We start from the raw sequence: 24,479 nt of genomic DNA, 5'->3' as shown, positions 1-24,479 counted from the left end.
CATGAACACATTGCCCTGCAACACTTGACACCACTGTCCTATTATCAGCCTCACTGCCCCTGAAAAAACACATATTTTCCCACTCACTGCTGCTTATACATGTTAAACCCTGTAGCAGCTCTTCTCTGCTCCTAACAGGATACCACTGTGATTCTGTGTAATATAGCCTCTTTGAACGCTTTCCTACTGAGGTATAGGTCTATAATTGTATATTTTACAGCTGCACCTATCGATTATTTTTGTAACTGACTAATCTATTGATTATTTTCTTCAATCAATTTGATTAAGCAATTAGAATAGGTTAAAAAATGGTACAAATGTGAAAAAGACATGTTTGAAAATGACAAACAACTTGTTCTTTATTCCAGAAAATGCTGAAACAACAACTATAAAAAGTACAGAAGTTAAAGGATAACTTATAATAACAACAACAATAACAGGAGTATATATATAGAGAGATTTTTGTGGGGGTGGGGGGGCATATGGATGCATAGCAAGCCGAGCAATAACTGTTATACACTAGAGTAAATGAGTATAACCCACCAGTAACTAGTACAAATACCCATGACTGTTAATACTGCTACTCCAAATACAAGTACTAACAGTGGATATACTACCACTGCAGCTGTTAGAACCAAAAATAGAAACCTCTACCATTTATGTAACTATATAATAAACACTATCACAACTATATGGATAAATGAATAATGATGATGGAGGCAGGAGAGAAGCAGGACCACAGCGGCAGGATCAGAGACAATCCGGGGAAAACCTGTGAGGACATAAAACACAGAAATTCTAGGGAAGAAGTCAAGTCAGTAACATGTCATATGTGCACCGCAGTCTTCAACAAATGTGGATCCAACTTACTAACTTACTAACAACTTAAGATGGAACTAACATACAACTTTGTGTCGATCCTGGCGTCAAGTATCTGTGTGAAACACAACAGCGGAACCAATGTTTACCGACAGCAAAATTAAAGAAACAAAGCTTCGATTCGGGAAAAATTTTCTCAAATAATTTTTTTCATGGGGTGGTGCAGTGGTTAGCACTCGTGCCTCACAGCAAGAAGGTTCTGGGTTTGATTCTAACACCAGTCGATGGGGGTGGGACCTATCTGTGTGGAGTCTGTGTGTGTTCTCTCGGGGTACTCCGGCTTCCTCCCACCATCCAAAGACATGCACTAATAGGTTAATTGTTTAATCTAAATTGCCCATAGGTGTGAATGTGTGAGTGATTGTCTCTGTATGTCAGCCCTGTGATGAACTGGTGACATGTCCAGGGTGTACCCCGTCTTTGCCCATAAGTAGCTGGGATAGGCTCCAAGCGACCCCCGTGACCTTAGTGGGGATAAAGCGGGTTCAGAAAATGAATTAATTTTTTTCATCAATTCAAGTCGACTCATCAATTGCTTTAGCTCTAGTAAATTTTGCCTTTCAACTGCGTCGGTTCATGATCTCATTACTTAGATTTAGACTTAGGTTTTCGATGTTCAAATTAGTAACTAAAAATACACATCTGCTTCATGGTGTTTGATTGACTTGTGTTGTGTAGTTTTTTGTTGTGTTGTTTTTTGACCCACCATGATGCAACACATCCTGCTGATTCTGGGAAAGACTTGAAGGCCCAGTGTTTGTCATATGATGTTGTGGTGTATTTTCTGCTTCAGAGATAAGTTTTGTTGTTGTTGCTTTTAAACAGAGACAGGTTTGAAGATTACCAGAGTACCTCCATGGGATACTAGTAGACTTTTCATCTCACTCTACCACATCCAATAGTCAAAAACTGTTCTTTTTAGTCCGATCGCAGTGGATTGTTATTTGACAGTGGGCCATTGGTTGAGCACAAAGTCTCCAAGTCTGTATTTAACATTTTTGGGGTGTGATAAGATCATCACAGAGGAGCAAAATGTCCCATCTGCACCCTCCCCACTGGACAACGGTATATCAAACACTGTTGCCTGGTAACAGCCGTCAGTTGCTAAGCAATGCTGATGGCATACAGCAAAGGGGCTGGAAGAGGAAGACTAACGACAGGCCTAGCATGACAGGGAGGAAGGGGCGAGTTCAGCAGAGGTGGAGGTAAAAAGTGATGGGTCTGTCCAGTGGAAAGGACACACACATCAGCAAAATCACAAGTGTGTACATTATTCACACGAGTGTAACATGTATGCAAAGTTGAACTGTGTAAGAGGTTACGGTCGGTGATGCAGGTGATGCCTCATACCAGTCTGTGTACTTCACTTACAGTAGTTATTGATCTCCTTTGCATACTTTTCTAACTGGCAATGGGCTTATACATTTCAACTGATCCCCTGGGTTCTCAGGGAGCAGCAGTTGCTTTGGAGATATTCTGTCCTTGAAGACAAATCTGACCACCTTACTGACATGAATGACTTTAGGTCTCTGGACTGTCACCGTAAATCTTTCTTCCCTCAAGAAATATGATCGTTTAATGGACAGAGGGTCTTAAATTCTGCATGAATCCACAGTGTGTGTGTGTGTGTGTGTGTGTGTGTTTGACAACCCGTGTGATTAACAAGGTGTTAGACAGTAATTGAATCCTCCGCTGTTCCACTGGGAAACTCCTCAGTAATTAAACACAGAGACGCAGATGCAGACACACTGACTGTCAAAAGAAAAGAGCAGTGTGTTTAAGGCATTAATCTGTTTCAACCACACAGCGTCACTGACATCTAGTGGCTAGATGTTGGAGGTGCAGATTTTTAAGTGGTGACCGGCTCATTCCTCATGAAGAAAAATCTACAGGGTGTCCACGAAGTCTCTTTACAATTAAAAAAATATATAACAAAAGAAATTGATGAGATATGTTCATCAGATTTGTTCTATGTACTCAGTTTTTAATCACATTGCAGGATCATGTTCAATCGAATCATTGGTCTATTTTTCTTCAACGAGAGATCAATTACTGCAAATGTTTTTCTTGACCTTTTGACTGAATATGTGTCACCACAACTGGATGACCTTCAACCAACCATCATTTTCCTGGTAGATGGTGCACCACCACCTTAGTGACTGCATGTCGGTGGGTTCCTAAATCAAACATTTCCAGATTGATGATTTGGAAGGGATGGTCCAATTCCCTGGACACCTCGTTCACTAGATATCACTCCCCTGGATTTATTTATATGGGGTTAAATTAACAATATTGTGTATTGAACAAAGGTACGGAACATCAACGACCTGAAGCTAAAGATCACTGATGTCATTGACACTGTTGATGAGTCTATGATACAGCCAACATGGAAACAAATCCAGTACCGTCTGGATGTGCTTCATGGTACCCATATAGAGGTGGATTAAAGGAGGCAAAAAAACCCTTCAATATCTACTTTTCATTTTGTAATTATTTCCAAATATCTGGCCATTCAATTGTTTTTGTAATAAAGTTTTTTAATTGTAAAGAGACTTTATGAACACCCTGTTCGTGTATTGAAAAACACTAGAAATAATGCAAAGATACATATTTAAAGACAAGCTGCATGTGTAAATTCGCTTTACTTGCCAATGCACTTGCTTCTCTAATGCTTTACATACCAGTGTGTGTAAAAATCTGTATTTTTGTGTACTTTGTGTGTGCAGCTGCAGCAGGTTCCAGTGAAAATGAGGAGCGAGTGTTTCGGCAGCGGATGCGTCCCAGGAAGCGTCAGGGCGCCGTTCGTCGGCGGGTCCACCAAGTTAATGGACACAAGTTTATGGCCACCTACCTGAGACAGCCCACCTACTGCTCCCACTGCAGGGACTTCATCTGGTAAGCACACACATACATCTGCATATCAGTAATATCCATACAAAAACACATTAACGCACATGGAAGCTTTTTATAAACAGCAAAGTGATTCACATACTAAAGGGAAATCAATAGAAATGAAAAAATGGACACAATGGACCCAGTTGGTGGTTGATAATTTGGACTTTAACTGTAGACACTAGACAAGGATTCATTGTATTTTCTCCTGAACAGCTCCATGATGAAAAAAATTAAACCCTTTCCTCCAATGTCCCTGTATCTCACAGCATGAGCCATCAAAAATCATTAACAAGTTGAATTTGCGAGGCTGTGCTGCTATGTTAGAGTCCTGTGGTCTTGATGCAGGAGATCAGTCTCCCAATAGAAGTGGGTGGTACTTTCACTGGAGAAGAACTCAACTAATTAAATGAAAGTCTATGTATGACTTCCTATCAGTGCCCACCAGTGACTATATTGATATCTCTTACCATTTCCATGTTATAAGTCATTAAAATATGGACCATTATAAGGAAAGGCAAATATTTAATATTTCAAAAATTTTGTCAAAAATTCAAAAATCTAAATATCTCAAAACTGTGAACAAACTTCATAGAAATTGTCACAAGGAAGCTCCATATAAAATTTGAAATTAATCCAATCAGTAGTTTAGTTGGAGAAGATGGCAAAGACGGCACTGGACACAGCACCTTCACAACAGCCCCTGGCCTATCGACCAATGAGCTAAAAACAGAAAAGGTTAAGATTAAAGATGAAAGGAATGTTCAGGAAATCTAACCTTATTCTCAAGAGCTGAAAGAGGAGGAGATTAAACAATGTGATGTCTATTAGAAAGTCTGTTCTAATGTCTTTGACAAAGCAGACAAAATTAAAGGCTGCAGCCTCACATGTCAGAACACCCTTCAGAAAACCAGACATGTTGTTAAACGGTAAATGACAGGGTTGTGACGAAGCACCGCTTTTACTGTAACTGTGCTCTTAAACATGATCTCAGATTTTTTTTTTCTTTCTCACTGACCTGGTGCCTTGTTTACATGTAAACAGAGCAGATGTTGTGAAGTGTGGACCAATAAACAAACCCAGCTGTGTTTGTTTCCATCCCAACAACTGTGTCAGTGACTCACATGGAAACCATATGGTGGCACCGTCATGTTCACATCTGCTCTGAAGGAACACTAGATCTACTGTCATGGTCACCAGAGTGAGGCTTCGGTACACAGGTGTCAAACGTATGGCCCGTGGGTCGTAATTTTAGCATTTCATAAATTTAGGCCGGTTTGGACCCTGTGGCGGGCCGGTTTTGGCCTGCGGGCCGTATGTTTGATACCCCTGCTGTAGGCTTTCCAGAATGCCACCACTCTGGATCTAGATCATGTAACAGACTCTTCTATTCGTATCTGAGAATGTACTATTTCTTCAGCTCTAGATGCTGCCATTTTATTGTCGTTTCCCAGTCGTTGCAGTTCTTTTATATTTTCCTTGCATAGTCGTTATAATTTGTCTGTTTCATATGCACTAGTGCATATGAAAATATGAAACTGTATCTAGTTTTCATTAATGCCCCAACTTTTTCGGCTTTTGTTTTTTTTTTTTTTTTTCTATGTTATGGCTCTGGATTTTAGTCTGCAGTTTGAAGTTGTGAATAAAAGCAGCTGTTTGAAAAGCCACATTCAAGACCTACCTTTCACAAAAAATAAGAAAGTTTACCTTTAAAAATGATTATTTATTATTTTTATTTAAAACTACGCTACTTCAGTGTCATTTATTTCAGCTGAAATTACTCATCTTGTATTGTTTCATATGATGATGGAGTTGCTCATCCTCAGGTTTTGGAATAGAACAGATTTCCTGTCTTTAAAGACACATGTATTTAATTTTGTTTCTGGAAGAGGAACTAAGGAAGAAAAATAGAGGAAATCTTGGCAGCTCCTTGATTTCAGTCTTGGATGTTTTTCCCCACCCATTCTACCTCTTTAAAGTGCAATACTAGATTTATTAATATGTGAAATACGATAAGACTTTATTCATCCCACCAAGGGGAAATTTCACACTTAACAGCAGCAACATACAACAAGCAAGTGCAAAGAAAAAGACAGATAGAAAAACCACAAACGAGTGAAAAATGAAATATAAAGAGAAAAATAAGAAATTAGGATTTATATAAATTTAGAATGACAATTAAAATTAAATATGATGTGAAATAACCTTTTAGTAGAACTCTTATATACTGTACGTATATATATGTGTTTTAATATATACCTCCAGTCTTCTACACTAAGTCTGTTGTGAAAGCAGTAGAAGTGTTGTATGGCTGACATGGTCTTCTCTCTGTCTTTCTCAGGGGCGTCTTAGGAAAGCAGGGCTACCAGTGTCAAGGTACGACGGTGTTTCTGCTGCTTCTCTCACTGTTTTTCATCCCAATCGTAATAAAACTGAACCGGAGGCCCTCGCAATTCTTGTCTTAATGTGTTTCTTATGTGGCTGTGTGTGTTCCTGCTCCAGTGTGCACCTGTGTGGTCCATAAGCGCTGCCATGAGCTGATCATTACCAAATGTGCAGGAATGAAGAAGCAGGACGACACAGTAGGGGAGGTACTGATCTGGTTCTGTTGGTTTTGGGGCACGGACTGTGCCTCCATTTTCTGATTTCTACTTGAATCATTCCACCTTTTTGGGGTGCATGAGAAAGCGTCAGATATGATATTCCAACATTAACCCTTTAACGCCTATTGTGTCTGTGGTGAGTGTTCTGAATGTGGTTTGTTTTAATTATTCATAAAAATTCAACCGTATGCTCAATGGGAAAAATTTCAAAACATGCAGATAAAATAGACCTTGTACTTTCCATAGACTTTGGAGCATGCTCAGTGCACCCCCCACCACCTATTAAATGGGGGTTAAAACACAGAGCACTGAGTGAGACTGACTGGTTTGGGCTTTTTTATCCCGCCCCCCGAACACTTTAGCAGCAAAACTGTTGGTTGAATTCATACCAAATTGGGGTTGTAGATTGCCAGTGACCCAGAATAGATGTGATTACATTTTGGGGAAAGAAGGTCAAAGTTCAAATTTTTTATGACTTTTTAAAATCTTTTTTTTTTTCCATTTACTTATAATGGGTGAAATTTCAAATGTCTATGGAAACATCAGTTTGCTCCAAACTTGGCATATATATAGAAGCAATTGTTATATATCATTCTGACATAAAGCTAAGGCATATATTGCATATAACTGAAACAACACAAAATCTTTCTTCAAGTAACCTCAGTGTTAACACTTTTTTGGTTCAAATGCTGACATCAGCACACACATAGATATGATGACATCAGCTGGATCGATTCCAAAATAAGCTACTATATGTGTGAGGGGCGGGATTTGTTGTGCCTGGCACCATTTGTTTTGCACTGTTTTCCTTGTTGTTTTTTGTTTTTGCTGTTTGCAGTGTTGTCATGATTTTCCTTTATTTATGTTGCTGTGTTTTTACTGAGTTTTGACTGTGTAACTGCTTTTTGGAGTTCAACCAAGTGTCAAAAAGCAGCCAGACTGATTTAGAAAAAGAGAGCCCCAAAACAAAAACTACTGGGCCAAAATACAAATACTTGTTCCAGTTCACAGTTCATGTTCAACATCCTAAATCTCTTATTGATGTACATTCTGAGTGCCTTATTTAGTAAAAACCTGTCTAACTTCAATTCCTCTCTTGGTCTTTTTCTGTTTTTCCACCCTGTTTTGACGCTAAAACACACAGTAAACCAAAACCACTGAAGAAGAGAAACATAAGCACATACTCACAGCAGCTTTTATGACACTGAAACAGACGCAAATTCACAGCATCACTGAAATAATGTCTCAGGGGTTAAAGGGTTAATAACAGATAAACTAAAACAGGCTAAATAATGCCACGACCACATGGTTGTTTCAGACGTGTCCACCAGATTGTGCAGATCCACTGTCTGTTTCCAATCAGTCATGACAATTACCAATAAGGTTCGATGAAAAGTCTTTGGACTCTTTCCAGATATTTCACAAACATTTCCAGCTGCTTCAGGTTCTTGCCCTAAAATTCTGCTGTTCTCTTTTTCTTCTTCTCCTCAGCCTGTTGGGTCCCAGAGGTTCAGTGTCAATGTACCCCACAAGTTCAGCATCCACAACTTTAAAGTTCTCACCTTTTGCGACCACTGTGGGTCTCTACTGTGGGGCCTGCTGCGACAGGGGCTACAGTGTAAAGGTATCTGATAAAACACTTGTACAGTATTGTACAAAAAATATATACACAGCCTTAAAAAACACAAAACAAACTCAAGTAGATGGGCTATTAAAAAGGGTAAAAGTCACTATTTAGTCTGACCCCTGAACCCATAACAAGAAACAGCACAAATGTCTGACATGTGTTGAATGAAACCTTATATAGAACATCAGAAAATTAATGCAATAAATTTTATATTGTCTGAATAATAAGGTTAAAGACATGTTAAGGGCAAATGGAGGTCACACTAAATACGACTACATTGGTTTATAGAAGTTGTTTTCCCTGAAACATTAGTTTTTACTGCTGTGCATATATCACATACACTACATGGACAAAAGTCATAATATAGTTTTATATTGATAAATATCATTGCATTGGTTAGTATTCTTTAAATTGCTATCTTTGCTTCCAAAATGCCTCAGAGATGGCTTTTACTTAAATTTTCTCAACATTGTTTTTTTTTCATATATGACTGTGATTTTAAATGTTCTACCTCTAAATATCTTAAAAAAAAAAAAAATCATGCACTGGCTGTAAATAATAATTTTCTACCACTGCCATTGTCTCCATGACAACCAGTAGCACACACAAAATCTTCATTTAACCTGTTTAACCCTGACCATATTTTCCGGGGAAAAACATCTAAAAAGACATACCCAAAGTAAATGAAGAATTACTTCACAATATTAAGGTTCATATGGATGTTCTTGGTGTCTATGGACATTTAGAGACCTCACAGAATCTATTCCCCTTGTCTAAAATATTGTATCTATTACTATTCCTGAGTAAACTGTAACAAACTAAAAGAGAAATTAGAATTTTTTATCCTCGCCTGTTTTTTTTCGGCTGGATTGACGATGATATGCATAAATTAATTGTTCATGTCAGAGATTTTTAATAGCGTATATTTCACCCCACAAAGATTAAAAATCATGTTTGAACATTAAAGTATGCACTAAAATACACTTTTGATGTACTTTTATTAACATTAGGGTCTCAACTTTGAGCAAAAGTTGAAAAAAACATCCATTGTCCTGATTTATTATATTTTTATAGTAGATGAATATTAATATAATTTTTTAGGCCCTGGGGCTAAAGGGGTTTTAAATAGGGCGGTCTCCAAGGTTTTGCACCTCTTGTCATTTGCACAATCACTCTAAGTAAATCACCCACAATCCGCAGTTTAACCCTACATGCAAAATTCTAGACTGCGCACGCAAATTAGGTCACGCAATTTGGGATCTTATGCCGCATTTCCACTATGTGGAACCAGCTCGACTCGGCTTGGCTCGGTTCGACTCGACTCAACTCAGTATTCCTGGAGACTCTTTCCATTACAGGATACTACTGTCTTTACAGTACCTGGACGTCATAGCGATGCGGCACATTACTTCCATGTCGTCTGCTCAGAGAGTCGCTGCAAACTCGCTCGTTGCGTGTTGTCTCGTCTGAATTTTTACGTCGGCCACCAAAGACTGAATCTCCTCGACCGACCATGGTGTAGTTTTTGGCTGTCATCATGTGGATTAACCTACTACTGTGTTTACTGTCCACTTCCACATCTGTTTTTTGTAAAACGGCAGGTCACAGAGAAAACTGTCTGACCAATCAGTGCTCTGTAGTGTTATTCATCACGGTTTAGTATCGCTTGGAACCTCAGCGGAGGTGACACCAAAAAACTAGTACCAGGTACCAGATTCCAGGTCCTTTTTCGTAATGGAAACGCAAAAAGGCCGAGTCGAGCCGATACCACGCGGCATTAGTAGATCCAAGCCCTAAGTTTATGTCCAGATTGGATCTTAATACAGAGACTGAGAAATGCATAGATGTGGTCATTAGACCTTTACTAAACCAACAAACCTAATGTTGGTCCAGGACATTTGCACAGTGCTGTACGTTACTACTGTCAGGTTTAATGTTTGTACTTGAAAGTTTCACTCCACATGATGCAAACTCTGGCTCTGGTTTTTCCTATGTGTTACAGTGTGTAAAGTAAATGTCCACAGGCGCTGTGAGAGTAATGTGGCTCCTAACTGTGGTGTGGATGCCAGAGGAATCGCTAAAGTCCTCTCTGACCTTGGAGTCACACCAGACAAGATCTCCAATAGCGCCCAGAGACGAAAAAAGGTGATTTATCGTCATGTCTGCGAGTTTACCCTCTGAAAAACTCTGCTGTCTGTTGTTGCTTTTACACTGAAAAACACCATAAATTACTTGAGCAAAACAGGCAGACCCACTAAATTTGATTAAACCAAGTTATTTCTTTTCAATTTCTACAGACAATCATTTTTATTTTCATAACATTAACCCTTATAGACCTTACACTGTTTTAACCTTCCTACATTTAACCTTTGTTGAAGTGATTTGTCACCATTTATTATAATGTTGTCCTCTGCATTGGGCATTTTTCAGTATAAATTTCACTGTATTTAATTTACTGACCATGTAGAGCAGGGGTGTCAAACATGTGACCCGTGGGCCAAAACCGGCCCACCAAAGGGTGCAATTCGGTCCGTGGGATAAATTAGTGAAATGCAAAAATTACACTGAAGATATCATATTAGTTCAGGTTCCACATACAGACTAATATGATCTCAAGTGGGTCAGACCAGAAAAATAATAGCATAATAACCTATAAATAGTCACAACTCCAAATTTTTCTCTTTGTTTTAGTGTAAAAAAGTAAAATTACATGAACATTTTTACATTTACAAACTATCCTGTCACCAAAAAAAAGTGAATAACCTATATAACCTGAAATTTCTTTGAAAAATGTGTGTAATTTTAATATTATTATGCTTATATATGCTTAAATATTTTGTGTACTTGTAGATCCACTGTGATCTGTAAGTTGTAATGCACATGTGTAAATGATAAACTGAGGGATCATGTTGTTAAAAGTACACTTATTTTTCTAAAGAAATTCCATTGTTTATGTTATTAAAAGTTTTTAAATGATAGTTTGTCGATTAAATATTTAGTAAAGAGTTTCATAATGTAATTTTACTTTACTCACTTTTACTTAACTTGGAAACATCGAGACACCTTTTTTATTCTAGTATTATTTTACTGGTCCGGCCCACTTGGGATCATATTGGGCTGAATGTGGAACCTGAACTGATATGAGTTTGACACCTCTGATGTAAATGTTCATAAAAACTCAGAGTTAATTCAAAGGTTATTACATCAAAACAGAAAAAACTGAAGAAATAAGTGACTCTCGCACCAAAATATGTAATTAACCCTTTCATGCATGAATTATGAGAACATTAATCAAGATTTTTTTCTTTATTCCTCTTTGGGCATTAAAAAAGCAATGCGATTACTTTTTTTTTTTTTATAAAGCTATTTTTCATGGAGTTGCAAAAATATCCACTCAGCAGGACACCATGTGTTTAATTTTTGAAGCCAAGACACATGTATTTACTGATATACTATGTGAAAACTATGAAATAAAAACATTAAATGCTGCTAATTTGATGTTTTCTCACATTTTAACATACACTACAAACAAAAAGTTATGGATATTTTTAATTTTTGGGCTATTTTTTTTCAGTTGGGATTCTTGCACAACACTTTTTTACTTTTTTGTGTGTGAATTGAATTGAAACACATTTTTTTAATGACCAGACAGTTTTATTTACAAATGGCAAAAATGACAACAACAACAAAAAAAAGAAATATCCTTAACTTTTTGTTTGTAGTGTACTCTAATACTAGTCATTACTCACTTCATGGACATAATATGCCAAAAAAAAAAAAAAAACTTTTGTTGTTAATTACAGTCTAATAACAATAACAAGGAATTGATTTACACTTGAACATGTTAGATCAGGTTTATCAAGAACAGCAAAGTTAGTAATGTAATGTAATGTTAGTAAAGTAATGTTTTCAATGTCAGTGTATGGGATGGTGCATAAGCATCCAATATGTTGGCTGTTATGAAACTAAAACAGAATCCATGAATATACAAGAGAACAGCTGTAGAATAACTGTCCACTGGAGTGACCACTATGCATGAAAGGGTTAACTGAACATAAAAAACAATGACTCCAACAACTATCATTTACTAAACTACAGGGGTTTTGTTGCTGAATTAATGTTGTAGAAGATGACGGCGTTTCCACGTTCACTACGGAGTCTCTGAACGTCCAAATGGGTCAAATCTGATGACCATGAAAAGATGACAAACTGCATTTTACATGTATGATGTAAACGTGTTGATAGGTTTGATGGTTCAGAAGTTATTAAACGTTTTAGATCAGTAGATGCTTGTGGCCGCCAGCTGCTGAGGGTTAAGAGACAGCTTATTGACATTAAACCAGGTTTTGAGAATGTCCAGCTCCCTTTCTTTGCAAACACATGTTCCTTTAAATGTCTCCCAGAACAAATACAGTAACGATATGAAGATAATGATGAATATGGGGATGATGAAGATGAGGACTATGATGTTGATGATGTGTTGTTTGGACAGCTTCCTCAGGGTCAGGAGCCTCAGCAGCCGTTATCAGGGATGCCTCAGACAGAAGACGATCGTTCAAAGTCTGCCCCCACCTCGCCATGTGACCAGGGTAACAGTCAGTCCAGCTAACATACCTGAACTTTACACCACTTGGAACACACTGAACTCCCATCTTTTGTTCTTTTTTTTTTCTCCAGATGTGAAGGAGCTGGAGAACATCAGGAAGGCCATGTCATTCGACCACCGCGGTGAGGAGCACAACACCCACCCGCTGTCCTCCCCCTCCTCTGTCGCTACGGTAACAGGGGACAGCCCAACATCAGCAGGAGGCGGTGACGGAGATGGCGTCGGGGTGGAGGGGAAAAAAGAAGCGCAGGAGAACGGAGAGGTCAAAGGTCACAGTGTTCCAGAAGCGAAGAGGATGAACCTACATGACTTTGTGTTTATCAAGGTTTTGGGCAAAGGAAGCTTTGGTAAAGTGAGTGTATGAGACTCCTCAGTTCCACTAATGTAGCAGAAACAGGCAGGAAAATGAGAATGAGAACAGAAGGACAGACTAGAAAGGCAAGAACCGGTTTTTAGTTCAGTGGATGACAGAACATGAGCTGTTGTGAAGGCTCTGTGTCTGTCATCTTCGTCTTCATCATCTTTGTTAGCAATTTCTTTAAACCTCCTCTGTGACAAAACTACTGGTCGTATTCTTTTTTTTTTTTTTTTTTAATTATGTAGCTTCCTTGGGACGTTGTCTACAAAGTCTCTTCATAGTTTTGAGAAATTTAGATTTAGAATTTTTTTTACAAATTTTTGAAGTATTAAAAATCTGCTTTTACTTATAATTGTCCATATTTTAATGGCTTATAACATGGAAATGGTTACAGATATCAATATAGTCACTATTGAGCACTGATAGGAAGTCATATATGGACTTTCATTTGGTTCCATGACCTTTGACCTTGAGTGACCTTGAATGGTCAAACTCAAGATCACCAATGTCTAGATTTCAATGATCTTCTTCAAAACCACAAGTGAGATTCATTTCAAAGGTTTTATGTAGCTTTATTGGGACAATGTCTGCAAAGTTTATCTACAGTTTTGAAAAATGTAGATTTTTGACAAAGTTTTGAAGTATTAAAAATTTGCCTTTACTTATACTGGGCCATAATTGATAGCTTATAACATAGAAATGGTTAGAGATATCAGTATAGTTACTATTGAGCACTGATAGAAGTCATATATGGACTGTCATTTAATTAGTTGAGTTCTCCTCCAGTGGAACTGCCACCCACTTCTATTGGGACATTGATCTCCTGCATTAAGACCACAGGTCACTAACATAGTGGTAGAACCTGACAGCCTCACAAAAAAATAAGTTGTTATTGATTCTTCATAGAACATGCTGGTGACATACAGGGGCATTAGCCCTATTTATATCCCCAAAATGGAGTTTCGGGGATATAATGGTTTTACCCCGACCGCCGCCACCAGATATTTTTAGTGTGAATGCGATAAGTGGGACAGATTTGGTTGGATTTCTTCTCCCTTGATAACCAACATTGTGGACCCCTAGTGAAAGAACCCTATCGATTTCAGTTTCTCTTTGAGTATTATAAGTCATCCAAATGGGGGTGCTTTAGTTGAAAATCCCTTTTTTGGACATAAATCAAGCAATAATAGGCTGATTGAGATAAAATTTGGTTCATATTGATCATCTTACAAATGTCCATTTTCTGGCTACCATCCAGAGTTTATATGGTGTCATTTTCATTCACTAGGTGGAGGTTTGTGGGAAAAATTGGTTCTCTGACCATTATTCTGCCACTATCAGGTTGATGTAGCTCAAATTGAGTTCATATCGACTGTCTAACAATTATCTTTCATTGACTTTTTATGATGTCATATTTTGACACCAGGTGGTGTGTTTTTTCCAAATGTTTGGGGGATGTTTGATAATGTTCTGAAAATATCAAATGAACAGTTATGGGTATTTCTATACAAAGTCACATTTCATTTTAAATTTATTTACAATCTACTTTCTGAATAACAGTTAAACTGGATTAAGTTGGTATCTTCTGTACATTATGTCGTTTATTTGCTTTATTTTATAACAGAGGATCGGGGGGATTTAGGGGATATACCGTTGCTGTCAGCCCTGACAGCGTAAGCCTTGTTTTTCATACTGCTGTGTTGTGTGACCAGGTGATGCTGGCAGAGCTGAAGGGTAGCGATGAGGTGTACGCCGTCAAAGTGCTGAAGAAAGATGTGATCCTGCAGGACGACGATGTGGACTGTACCCTGACCGAGAAACGCATCCTGGCCCTGGCCAGAAAACACCCGTACCTGACACAACTCTTCTGCTGCTTCCAGACCAAAGTAAGACGACACACATGAACATTAACTCACATGTAAACATATTTTCTACCTCTAGGTGGTGGCATTGGACCAGCTCTGAGTCTGTTAATCTGGGCAAAAAAAGCAAGGAACATTAATTCCATTGTATGAAAAACCTACGTTTAGAGTATATTTAACACTGATGGGTCATTTAATGAACACAGAACAAAGCAAAATAATCTTTCTAAAGACATTCTCATTTTTATGACAAAGTAAAATCTTTTAGGTGATGTCAGAATATAGTTACGAATGCAGAATGCACTTACAGAAGGAGGAAAATGCTCTCACAACAACCCAACAGTACAAATGAAACTGTTCTGAGACTTTAGTGACTTTTTCGACAAAATATAGTAAACTCCACATATCCTCCAGTGCCCCCCCCCCCTTCACTTTTTAAAACAACATGGAACTGAATAACACTTATTTTTTTATGACATTATGCTATTAATGTTGCAACCATGGACTCATTCTGATGATATGCAGTTGTATAAAAATAGAAGTCATACTGAAAGTAGATTTTTTATTTCATCTGTATAATTCATTGCAAGGAAAACCTTCACATACTAGTCAGTTTTTGCTGCACAACATAATAATCACTGTTTTCTTTAGTATCTGTACTTTAATTTGTTTGTAGTTCTGTAAATGCACCAAAATGTTTATTCATTTTTGGCATATTCTTTATCAACTAATTAGTACATATTAAGGAGTAACATATTAAGGATATCTTTTGGCTCCAGACAAATTTTGTCCAAAAATGGCTCTTTATATAGTAAAGGTTGCCGACACATGTCCTAGACTCTGAATTGTATCTATGTAACATATTTGGCAAGAAAATATTTATACTTTAAGAGGTTTCATATTGCAAATTCAGACAGCCAGTCAACCAGGTACAGAAGTTGCCATGTCAGAAAAATAAATGGATTAATATTCAAGGATTCAAAGTGCTTTATTTTGAGGTTTACAGTAAAGAAACAGGTTTCCCTGTATAATGAAAGTTGTACTTTTTCGTCCACGCTGAATGCCAAAAGAATTTAAGATGTCTAAAAACTGAAATAGAATAATTTAACTAGGAAACCAAAACAAACAAAACATAGTGGCATTTAAGGATGGAATGCACAAGAAAATTAAGCATAAAAATATAAACTAATATTACTGAGAGAAAAAGATATATTTACATAAAAGTGCAATATCTGGGTAAATGTACAAACTGTCAGAGGTAAATGGTATGTAACATGTGCAAAACTGCCTGAGATGAATAAGATGTTAAATGTGCAAGACTGTCAGAGATGAAAATATATCTACGTAGTAATAACAAGGATAGATTCGCATTAAAAGGCGAATGTTTTTATATTAAAATTACATATAAACTCATCACATTAGAACGGGATGACTTAACTTGTGAAGATGTGATAAATGTGATAAATCCCTTCACTGTTAAAGTGTGGGGCTTAAGCTTATGTAAAAATGTGCCTGGAGAACAAGTACATAGGCGAATACAGGTATATAATATAATATAAAATAATATAATAGTTTACATACAATATGTCGATGTTGGTGTCTTGATTGTTAAATTAAGATGTGAGTATTTGAAGGACACTGATTGGTCAATAGTGACAGGTGACCCTCACTCGCTGCCTCAGGAGTTCTATGTAGTTTAAGATCAAAGTTTAATATCTCATGTCTCAGTCACGAAACACACATGAAGCTGGAGGATGAGGAGGGTCTGAGGACGCCTCCCGTGGATTTGTTAGAGACCTGTTGTAAGAATAAAACCCTGATACGTTCAAATCCTGATGTTACATCTCATTCTTCCTTCTGTTCAGGCTCATGCAGCTTAAAATCCTCAACAAACTGATCACAGTAACGGCCACCGACTTCAATAACAGCAGACTCTCACTATATACCAAACAGAACTGAAACAAACAACATAAGTGATCAGTATTCTTCTATTTGTATGTTCTTCACATATGTCTGTTCGTATGATTTTAACATTTTTGGACAATAGGCATTTATAACATTATAACAAGAAAAACATTTTATATGTCAGTTTTTAAATGTAAGTTTATATGTCATTTTAACATGAAAAATGTCACTTTATAGCAAGAAGATTTTGTTGTTATTATTATTGATTGGTTATTTTTCTAGTATGACAGCGATGCACTTTGATAGGTTGAGCCACATATTTTACCTGTAGTATTTTTTCCTTTTACTAGTTATTCTTTGGAAATTGACTCTTTATTAAGCTGTACGTAAAATGAGCAAAAGTATTCAAAGTTCAATATATAAATATGAACTAAATCAAGTAGTAGTAGTAGTAGTAGTAGTAGTTTATTTTGAGCACATAGAATTGTCAGATAACAAAGAATCATACAACATGGTCCAAAAAATAAATAAATAAATAAAAATTTCTGCACTGGAAAAGGAGTGGGAAGAAGTATAACTTATTGACTCCCACCCCCTTTTTACAAACTAATAATCAAACTAGATCCACTTCCTTTGCTTTGCTAACACACATTTTCCTCTGTATATTTTTTTTACAATAACACAAAACATCCATACAAACCATTCACATACACTTTTTTAGTCACCTCATACACAATCAGATTTGCATAATCAACCATTTTTAATATAAACTGTAATATTTATATGCACTTTAAATATTTACTTCAAATACAGTGATCAATAAATATAATAATATCTTCTTATCATGATAACCAATTAACTACAATAAAATCTTATTTTATGCATACTTTTATAATGTTCTATGTTTTGTTATTATAGTGGATTTATACATCCTTTTAAATGGACAGAATGAAGAAGACATTTTTAAATTTTGCTCCAGATTATTCCACAGATATACCCCTCTAAGAGAGATACACTGGCTTTTTATGTTTGTTCTACACTTAATTGTCTTGTAGATTTCAGTTCCCCTTAAATTATAATTACCTTGCCTGGCCTCAAACATCTCCCGTAGACTGTAGGGGAGTGTATGGTCATGGGCTTTATACATTATAATAAGAGTATAAAGGTCAACAAGATTGTGTAGTTTTAGAGCATTTCATTTGATAAATAGGGGGTTTTTCAGAGCTAAGTACTGTGCTTGATTGAGATCAATAATGGAATTAAGGCCAAAATTTGTAATTGTGCAAGGTAATTGTTTTTTACCCAATATCCACTAATTTGTTCATGTTTAATCATATATCAGAGGCTTGATAAGAACAGTTTAAAAAGGAGAAAAAATTACATCAATAAGTCACTATTTGTGTTTCATTTGCTGCACATTTGACTGTGTCAGGAATACAGAAGACAACTTTGGTGTAAAATAATAAAGTTCTTACTATATTGCCTCCAATTACTTAGTTGCTCTACTACCTTGAGTTTTACACTTATTTTAAAGAAAGACATTTTTTTGTATAATTTCTCCAAAAATGAACACTTATAGACTTTCAAAAGGATAGTACCCTGAAGCAGAGGTTAAAAAATAATTTAAATGAACTGAAATACAGAATGTACAAAAATATAAAATTAGTAAACATACAAAAAAACAGTGCAGTGGAGGAGAACGTAATATGAGAACTGCTTTGCATTTACTTCTCACAGGATATACCAACTTCTGTTTTTTTCAAGGACAAACTGTCCTCAGGTCAACACTGACAAAACTCCACAGCAAACGTGCAACGGAACGAACTGTCAAACTAAAGTAGAAATACACTGGTTGAATGAGAAGTCCCATTTTTATCCTTTAAATAAGATAAGATTAGAAACTGTATTGATCCCCCAAAGGGAACATTCAAATGTACAGCAGCACGAGACAATAAACATCAAGATAAAAAATATCAAAAGTTTTGTTAACGTGACTAAGGCTACCTTCAGACTGCAGGCAAATATGGGCCAAATCAGATTTTTTTTGCCCACGTTTGACCTGAATCCGATCTGTTAAAGACAGTTTGAACAGTACAAATCAGATTTTCTCAAGTCCAACCCAGGCCACTTTGATATGTGGTCCTAAATCTGATACGTATCCGATATTTTTCAATGTGACTTCAGTCTGAACAGCCAGGTCACATTTATCCGATCTTTACTACATTGAAATGTAACAAACGTCACAATTTTGCATCTCAGGTGTGTTACTCTCATAAACACAGTGTATGCCTGCGTGGTCACGTATTATGTCAGGACGTCTTTTGCGCATGTGGGTCACTTCAAGGCTGCATTCAGTTCATACTCAACACTGATAGAAGTTGCATTTAAAGTGTAATATGAACAAGCACACACACAAGAAAAAAACAAATGTCACCAAAAAATCCAAATAATGCATCAAAAGCTGCTGTCTGAACATAGACTAAATGACATAAATAGTAATAATAATAGTAAATATTTTAATAATATATATAATGTAATAATGTATAACAATGTATGCAAGTATAATGACATAGAATAGAATAGAATAGAATAGAATAGAATAGAATAGAATAGAATAGATCTTTATTGTCACTGTCACAGGAACAATGAAAATTTGATTAGCAGCAAAACAATTAGTGCAAAAAGGGACTGTATAAAATATCACACAAAATACTAAAAAATGTAAGCAGTGTACAAAAGCTACAAGATGAAATATGAAATATACATATACTACTAAAGTACTACAAAATTACTGAAATATACAAAAAGTATAATTTGTTGTTAATTTGTTGATTTTTGAATGTTATTTGCAGAGGCCATTTAAGCAGATTTTTGTCTTGAGGCAGGAAAATCTCCTCATTTAAACCACTCTGAAGTCATTAGCAGATCATCTACCATCAGGATTTTATTACGTTTCGCTGTTCCTGCTCTGTGTCCTTCTCCACACGTCCACGTCTCCGTCCATACAGTAAGTGGACGATGACAGATGAACACAAAGGGCAGCTGGGTGGGAAACCGCGAACGCCTTAAGCTCCTCCATACCTTCTGTATGTTTTGTCTATCACATGTTGCATAAGTGTTCCTGTCAGGAAACGTATATCAGCTCACCGCACGGCAATGTGTCGCTCTGTGCTTTTTCCAGTTAGCCCACTTGCTAACAGATCAAAAGGTGGAGTCCTTTCACTTCAACTTGAGCCTGAAGGTGTTGAGAAGGCTGTACAGGTGTTAACTTTTATCACTCAGACCTCAACGCCGTCAAAGTTTCATCGAGTCTGAAGAAGGTGGCGTTCACTTACAAAAATGTATAGATTTTATTTGTTGACAGTTAGTGAATCAGTATATGAAGCGACCACGCATTTGGATCTTTAGTCAAAGAACTATATGATATAAAAAAGGGTGTCAAACTCATTTCAGTTCAGGGGCCACATTCAACCCAATACGATCTCAAGTGGGCTGGACCAAGAAAATAATAACACTGAAAAAACTAAAATTAAATTATGATAATGTTAACATCTACAAAAATCTGAATAACATGAACAACTGGAAAAGTCTAAAGAAAAACAACTGCAATTTTAACAATATTATGCCTCAGTTTATCAATTTTTCATTTACACATGTGCATTACAACTTACATTACAATTACAAATACACAAAACATTTAATAACAGGCAGAATTTTGGTAAAATTGCGGTTACTTATCTTAAGACATTTCAGGTTATTCACATTTTTTGTAAAATAACAGTTTTTTAATGTAAACATTTTCATATAATTTTATGTTTTTACACTAAAACAAAGAGAAAATTTGCTGTTTTCATTATTTATAGGTTTGAAATGATAGTATTTTACTGGTCTGACCCACTTGATATCTTATTGGTCTGTATGTGGAATCTGAATTAAAATGATTTGACATCCACGATTGTTAATATCTTCAGTGTAATTTTTGTATTTCACAAATCCATCCTATGGGCCAGATTAGATCCTTTGGCGGGCCGGATTTGGCCCCCGGGCCGCATGTTTGACACCTGTGATACGAAAGCTGCTTAGTGAACAGGTCATGTAAAGTCAATAAGTAGAAATCTTTAAACTGTTATTACACACCTCATTATTAAAGATACTGTTTATGACTTCATTTTAGCTTATAAAAAAGTCAATTTTTATAAATATTTTAAAATATACACAGACTAGCTAAAAAAATTCCACCTTGATTTGTTTAACTCTTTAAACCCTAAACCTAAAATGGTCCGCCTGGACTTTTTTTTTCTTATTTTGACCATAAAAAGGTTAGAAAAAATGCTGTGAGTGAGTTTCTTTGCCCATTTTTCCATAGCACTTTTTTCCCAGATCTTTCAAAACCTAGCAATAATTTACAATTTACTGCATGTTATAATACTGCTAAAACGGCTTCTTCTCCAGCTTCTACTACAGGCATGAGTGAAATTACTGTAATGACCCAATAAAATCTATAAAGTGCAATGTCTCAGGGTTCAGAAATCGTTGGAATTTTTCCAATTGCACAAACAGTGAAAGAGTTCCAGCCATTTAAACTGCATATGCACAGGCTGTGTCAGCGATGACACGTCAGGTTTTAAAGAGTTAATCAAATAGGGAAGAGTCTTCCATTATCCAGTGTAACTCTGTTATGTAAGAAGGGTCAAAATATTGGTCTGAATCAACCAAAGAAATCACCTAAGTAGGCTGTTGAAACTATTAAAGCTAAGTGAAAATTTGTACGTATTAAAACCTGGATAGTGGTAAACCATCAACCTCAGGGAAATATGGTTGAAAAAAATATTAAATGATTTTGAAACCAAATTGAGAAAAAATTTCTATTATAACTCACAGCTATATTTGATAGTGAGAGTAAGAGCATTTCCACATGCACTGATAAGAAGAATTGGGGTTAAACAGTTGTGTAGTCATAAAAAAAAAAAAAACATTTATCAATGAGGCCAATTGGAAAAAAGGCTTTGATTTGCTGGAGAGGATAAAGATTAGACTGTGTTTGAATGGAAAAAGGTCATGTGGTCTGATGAGTCCAGACTGACCCTGTTCCAGAGTGATGGGTGCATCAGAGTGAGAAGAGGTGGATGAAGCAATTACCCATCATGCTTAGTGCCTACAGTAGAAGCCAGTGTCATGAAATGGGTCAAATTGTGAAAGAGTGGTTCAGGGAGCATGAGACATCATTATCACATCATTGGCCACCACAGTCCAGAACTCCATTGAAAGTGAAGGCAACTTTGTGACATTGCTTAACATTATCGAAATGTTTTCCTCTTTTTATGTGCAAGAACAAACTACAAACCTGTTACTGTATTTGGCATGAGGGAAATAAATATCTGAAAAGGAGACTTGGACAGACAGAGGTTAGACTGAAATGTAAAATAACGTAGCTTATATCCAGTGCAGATGAACGTGTTGAAATCCTCATTTTAACACTAGAAAAAATGCCTCTCTAAATACAAGTTAAAAAAAATGAATACAAGATATTTTTGCTTGAATTAAGCAAAAAAAATCTTCCAATGTAACAAATGAAAATTATCTTGTTAAGATTTCTTGAAGTAAGATTCGAAAGCCTTATTGTCTAAAAATAAGTTCTTATATCTCACTGAAAAGTTACTCTTTAGGTGATTATGTCTTATTTTAAGTGTGATGAGATATTTTTGACTAGAAATGAGAAAAATACACTTGGTGAGATTTTGATTTTTTCAGTGAACCCATATAGACCCAAACATCCATCACCGACTAAAAGCATCTACTGATCTAATACATTTAATATCTGTTGATTCACTAATCCTATCAATACATGTCAATAATTGGTGTATAATACAGTTTTTTCTGTTTAATATAATAACTTTTGAATTTACTCTGAGTTTTCATAAACATCTAAATTAAATGTAGGAAAATAAATATGAGAAAATACATGATTTACACTGAAAAATGCAAAATACAGAGGATAATATCAGCTTAAGAAAGGTTAAATAGGGAGAAAAATTCATTTAGTAACTGCAACTGAGTCTTTATGAGATAAATGACTGTCTGGATTCTTTTCCCTGTCACACAAGACTGAAAATGACATAACTTCCCTGACAAGTATCAGAGACTATGTTGGATAAAAATATAAGTCCAGATTTGTGTTTCCTACATGTTTTAACCACGGCGGGTCAGTGAGAATCAAACATTTCGGGGAACAGGATTTGAGCACAGGATGTTAAGTGAGCAGCACTGCACTTTCTGTTTATTTTCTCAGACTGGTTTTGTAAAGCTCAAGTTTAATAGCGATATCTTGGTCAATTTATTTATTCCTGTTATTTTTCTCCAAAGCAAACAAACATGCAGAGGGTGGATGGACGCAGAGAGAACAGCAGTGACATTCATCTGCACTCATTCATCTACATTTATCTAGGTTGTTTTTTTTTTCTTTACACCTATACTATATACATACATTTTATTTATATGTCTTTGTTTCTGTGTCTCTTATGTCTTTTCCTGCCTGACACACACACACACACACACACACACACACACACACACACACACACTAGTAGTCAGAGCTGATTGGGAGTGTGTTCTTGGACAAAACAAAGGGATTGTGCCTCTTATATAACTGCTTTGATCCTTATCAGGGACATGATGTGTATTCCATATGCTTCGTGTCTTCGCCCCCACCCGTCTCAGCCCTACCCCTACCCCCACCCCCACCCCCCTCCTTCCTGTCACTTCGTCTGAGCCTTCAGCAAAGACACTCACTCACACTCTGGATTTGGTGTGATTACAATAAACAATGTATACAAACCCACCTATGTATACGATACACACACTCAAACACACACACACACACACAGAGCTGGTCGAACTTCATTCTTACATAACGTCTGTTGCCCTCGGCCTGTCGCCAGACTGCACTACATTGACTCAGTGTGCTAATGAATTAGCCCATTTGACCATGACGGTACAGTATAGGGCTTAATTCAGACATAGCAGTGCATTGTGGGAATTTAGAGCACATGATAGGCATTGTGTTTCAGTAGAAAAAAAGAGTTATGATAAATTCCTAACCCAGTGAGTATCAATACCTGTAAAATCCTAATGATACCATTCCCTGATGATCTGAGTGAGGAGCTAAAAGTCAGCAATATGTGACTTTTTATCTGTGAATTGCAGAAAATACTAGTTTTATGATCATTTAAGACATACTTAAACAGGATAGAATTTCTTTTAACCCATACAGACCCAAACATTTACCACTGACCAAAACCATCTACTAACGTAAACTGTTTAATACCTGTTGATCCTCTAATCCTATCAATACATGTAAATAATTGGTGTAAAATACAGTTTGTCATCTTTTCATGGTCATCATGTATGAGGCTCCGTAGTTACTGTGGAAACACCATCATCTTCTACAACACTGATTCACCAGTAAAACCCATGGAGTTGGATCAGTGACAGTGGATGGAGATGCTTGTTTTTATGTTCAGTTGTTGATATCTTTGCTGAAAAAGTTACTTTTTGGTACATCAAACCTCAATTTTACTCTCACCTTTAATGAACATCTGCATGATCAGTAGATTAAATGTAGGAAAATACCTGATTTTCACTGGAAAAACGCAAAATAAAGAAGATAATATTACAATAAATGGTGATAAATCACTTATATAGAGTGAAAAATGTGTTTGGGAACTGCCACAAAAGTAACACTGGGTCT

The 24,479-nt window shown here is 36.4% G+C and overlaps 1 protein-coding gene across 1 annotated transcript in view; it reads left to right on the top strand.

Moving 5' to 3' along the window:
- The window catches only part of LOC115434115 (protein kinase C epsilon type-like), a 168,258-nt gene that overhangs the window by 72,245 nt on the left and 71,534 nt on the right, over nucleotides 1-24,479 (top strand). Inside the window, exons 3-10 of the mRNA XM_030155812.1 lie at nucleotides 3,606-3,774; nucleotides 6,113-6,147; nucleotides 6,274-6,362; nucleotides 7,866-7,998; nucleotides 10,004-10,146; nucleotides 12,494-12,590; nucleotides 12,679-12,959; nucleotides 14,678-14,851. Of these exons, the coding sequence (XP_030011672.1) occupies nucleotides 3,606-3,774; nucleotides 6,113-6,147; nucleotides 6,274-6,362; nucleotides 7,866-7,998; nucleotides 10,004-10,146; nucleotides 12,494-12,590; nucleotides 12,679-12,959; nucleotides 14,678-14,851 (1,121 nt within the window). The remainder of the gene's footprint in view (nucleotides 1-3,605; nucleotides 3,775-6,112; nucleotides 6,148-6,273; nucleotides 6,363-7,865; nucleotides 7,999-10,003; nucleotides 10,147-12,493; nucleotides 12,591-12,678; nucleotides 12,960-14,677; nucleotides 14,852-24,479) is intronic.

Source organism: Sphaeramia orbicularis, chromosome 15, assembly GCF_902148855.1.
Source record: "Sphaeramia orbicularis chromosome 15, fSphaOr1.1, whole genome shotgun sequence".
Classification (NCBI taxonomy): domain Eukaryota; kingdom Metazoa; phylum Chordata; class Actinopteri; order Kurtiformes; family Apogonidae; genus Sphaeramia; species Sphaeramia orbicularis.
This window is presented reverse-complemented; position numbering and strand designations above follow the sequence as displayed.